The following is a 4356-nucleotide window of genomic DNA, read 5'->3' on the forward strand; positions in this document are numbered from 1 at the left end:
ATACAAGCCTCAAGAAGTTACTGGATAAAAGAGATACAAGCGATACAAGCCTCAAGAAGTTACTGGATAAAAGAGATACAAGCCTCAAGAAGTTATTGGATGAAAGTGATACAAGCCTCAAGAAGTTACTGGATAAAAGAGATACAAGCGATACAAGCCTCAAGAAGTTACTGGATGAAAGCAATACAAGCCTTAAGAAGTTACTGGATAAAAGCGATACAAGCCTCAAGAAGTTACTGGATGAAAGCGATACAAGCCTCAAGAAGTTACTGGATGAAAGCAATACAAGCCTTAAGAAGTTACTGGATGAAAGCGATACAAGCCTCAAGAAGTTACTGGATAAAAGAGATACAAGCGATACAAGCCTCAAGAAGTTACTGGATGAAAGCGATACAAGCCTCAAGAAGTTACTGGATAAAAGTGATACAAGTCTCAAGAAGTTACTGGATGTAAGCGATACTTTTATGTCAGAACGTCAGAAGTTGGCTATGAGGAAGCTGTCCAGCACTACTACATCTAAGAAAGAATCTATAATCAGTGCCTTAGGTCAGTATCATATACCTCAGTGAGGACTTAAGTTCCCAAGCACTTCAGTCTATGCAGAAACGAGCAGCACGAGTAGTTAACGTTTTAGTTGTCAGCCTGTGCAACTACTACTTTTGATATGCAGACTAGTACATGATATTCTGTGATTTTGATGATAATTCCTGGGAAAGGTGGAGACAGATGGATCTTTAGATTGCTGGCTAGACAGCTTAGCCTAAACAAAGATCTTTATGCCATGGTTTCAAAAACCATGGCCAATAGCACATGAGGAATAAGCCCCAAGTTTGACCTTTGACCTCCACATTCACAGGCACATGTCCACATACAATCCCACAACATGCACCTTACACACACACACACACATACACACACACATACACACACACACACACACGTATATGGGGGGGAGAAGAAAAGTAGGTGCATTTTTCTTTGGAAAGCTTTTTTTTTTTTTGTAATTTATTAGAATATGTAAGAAATTGGTAAAGTTTTTATTTAGAGTCCGACAATTTAAATATGTGAAGGTATTCCTGGTATGTCAGGTATTATTTTTTTATGGATGGAATATATATATATGTATACACACACACACATACACATACACACACATAGTAGTAGTTGCACACACACACACATATATATACATATATATATATATATATATGAATGATAACTACTATACTTAGGTATCTTATGTTGTAAGCCCCTTATCAAAGCTAATTATTTCCTATTTTTGTTCTACTTCCATTACTGAAGAAACTTGTATGGAACTTAATTATGCACTTGTTGTAGTCTGTTGAAATTATTTCATCATGTCTTTTCTCTTAAAAAAAAAAAAAACTTTAAGGGACCTAGCATCACCGCACTCTGGAAGACCCAACAAGCAGCTAAAAGAGTCAGATGCAGATATCTGCACCCAACCAATGGACAGAAGTAGCTGACCCCTATTGTTGAATTAGGGAAGGCTGAAAGAGCCTGTAGGAGGCCCAGCAGTCTCCATTAATCTGGGACCCCCAAGATCTCTCAAACACTGGACCACCAAACAGGCAGCATACACCAGCTGATATGAGGCCCCCAACACACATACAGTGGAGGATTTCTGGGTCTGTGTTCACTCAGAGACGATGCACCTAATCTTCAGGAGACTGGAGGCCCCAGGGAGTTTAGAGGTCAGATGAGGTTGGGGGTGGGGACATCCACATGGAGACAGGAGGGTGGGGAGGAGGTATGGGACATGGAATAGTCAGAGAATGGATGGGGTGGGGGAATAAAATATGGAGTATAAATAAATAAATAAATTAAAAAATAAAAAGACTTCAAAAACAAACAGCATTTAATGCAGTAGTTAAAATAAGGATTACTGAAAAATAAATGATTCATACACTAACAAGTAACTCAATAACATAGTTGAAAAAAGAATTATGTCCATTAAGGAAGACTATGGTTATTTATTGTGATCTCTCTACTACTTTGCTGCAATTTCTGTGTGTTCAGTAAGAATCAAAGTCCCAGGTTTACAGAGTAACAGAGTAGCAAACATTTAGTCAGTGGATAGAAGAGGCCTTCACAGGCCAATACCTGCCTACCTGGCTTTATTAAATCAAATGATGTCACCTACCACTTACATATGATGTTTTGTATGTAAGGAGAGACGAAGCCATTCATTTGGTATAAATATCTTCCTTAAGAACATTGATAGTAACGGGAACTCTATGACATGTGACTGCCTCTATGATTAAATTAAAGAAAACTAACCCTTTCTTTTAAACAGACATTACATTCACAACAGTTATAAGTATAGTATAACTATTTCCAAATATTCTTCACTTGTTTTCTCTATGTTTTAATATCTTATATAACCATTGCACAATGATCTAAATAATGAAATTAACACTGATATAAAAATTCTTACTGGCTTTTGACCTCACTCAAATATTATTAATTGTCTGAGGAACAGTCTTTTTCTGATCACAAACTGACTCAGGATTATGTACTGCATTTAGTGGCCAAGTCATCTTCATCTTTCGTTCTAGATTGCCTTCTCAGTCTTTCATGATCTTGATACTAGAAGAGTAGTGACAATACCAAAATTTGTATTTTCCTTGTATTTCTTTATGCATAAATTCAGCTTATATATTTCTGACCTAAAGTGATATCATCCATGCATATATACTCATAGGATTTTATTATGTGGAAACACACACTCAAAGCATAGCAGGGCCAATTTATGGGAGGAGGAAGAACTCTTTTTTTAAAACAGTTTATACTTTTTATTTGTTGTTTGTTGTTTTTGTTTTATTAGATATTTTCTTTATTTACATTTCAAATGTTATCCCCTTTCCTGCTTTCCCCTCCGAAAACCCCCTATCCCCTCACCACTCCCCCTGCTCACCAACCCACCCACTCCCACTTCCTGGCCCTGGCATTCCCCTACACTGGGGCATAGAGCCTTCACAGGACCAAGGGCCTCTCCTCCCACTGATGGCCAACAAGGCCATCCTCTGATACATATGTAGCTGGAGCCATGGGTCCCTCCATGTGTGGATGGTGGTTTAGTCCCTGGAAGCTCTGGGGGGTACTGGTTGGTTCATATTGTTGTTCCTCCTATGGGGCTGCAATTCTTGAATTTAAACAAAATACATTGATGCTCTGATGTCTTGGATACCCGTTTGAATCAGAAGCAAGCAGCCTGGGCCACTCAAGCAGGCTGCTTCTCCACATAGGAATTTGTAGAATTTTAACAGTTTTATGTATGCCCTAAAAGAAAACAAAAGTGTAAGATAACAGAAAAAGCAAACTCTTCTGCAAGGTGATGAGTAGATGAGACAGTTATCAGACTATTCAAGATTTTAGGTACTAGCTGTGCATGGTGGTTCATCCCTGTAACCCCTTCACTCAGGAGATTGAGGTAGGAGGTGTATGAGTTCAAGGCCAGCCAGGCTATGGAGAGGGCGCTAGTCAGTCTCAGATGCATCTGAGATTTTATCTCAAAATGTATAAAGACAAGAACAAAACGGTTTTGGCAATCATTATTGCTTTGGATACATATAACCCTTCTACACTCTTTGTATTTAGAAAATGTCTATGAAGCGGTCACCAAACTCCGAGAAGATTTCATTTTTCCAGAAGAACTGCAGTCCACCTTACCCTCGGTAGGGATTACTTTATCAGAGGAAGACTTCCAGAAGATTGTGCCAGAGCTCACTCAAACTGGTAAGAACTTGCTAACTCAAATCTTTTGAGAAAGTCAAATATTTTCAGGGGAGCAAGAATCTGGGGTGGGGATGGGGATGGGGAAATTTCTCTTACTGAGGAGTGGGACAGAGTGGACTATTCTAAAGATTAAGAAAGAACAAATAACGGGCTGAGATGGCTCACTAGATCAATTGTGAGGTCCAGAGATCCCTCTAGCCCCCATAAAAGTTGCCCACACTCGTGCACACACACATGTATGTGACCACCCATGGATATCACCACACCACCTACACACTACACACACTCATGACGAAAATGAAGCATGAAAGAGAATGGTAAGATGGAAATCCCTGAGAAATCTGAGTTGCTAGATTGCTTTGGAGACTAGGCCTTGTCTCTGGCAACTCCTTATTGTTGTCCTCCCTGTGTCATCTAGAGTGGGCGTAGGTGACAAGCCTGCTGCAGAGGTCAGGGAGTAAAACAAGGGTTATAAAAATCTCTAATCAAGTAGCTTGGGTTAAGGAGAAGTAATAGAAGGTTCTGTGCATTGTAGGGAGCTGCTTGGATACGATCGTCAGCGGCGGCCGCTTAGACGATCGTATCCAAGATGGCGGA

At 39.6% G+C, this 4356-nt stretch overlaps 1 protein-coding gene across 1 annotated transcript in view; it reads left to right on the forward strand.

The window, feature by feature from the left end:
* Window positions 1-4356, forward strand: part of Efcab13 (EF-hand calcium binding domain 13) — a 110355-nt gene that overhangs the window by 32091 nt on the left and 73908 nt on the right. Inside the window, exons 12-13 of the mRNA XM_031354079.1 lie at window positions 1-546; window positions 3622-3759. Coding sequence (XP_031209939.1) covers window positions 1-546; window positions 3622-3759 — 684 coding nt within the window. The remainder of the gene's footprint in view (window positions 547-3621; window positions 3760-4356) is intronic.

The sequence above is a fragment of the Mastomys coucha genome, unplaced genomic scaffold (genome assembly GCF_008632895.1).
Source record: "Mastomys coucha isolate ucsf_1 unplaced genomic scaffold, UCSF_Mcou_1 pScaffold5, whole genome shotgun sequence".
In the NCBI taxonomy this organism is placed as follows: Eukaryota; Metazoa; Chordata; class Mammalia; order Rodentia; family Muridae; genus Mastomys; species Mastomys coucha.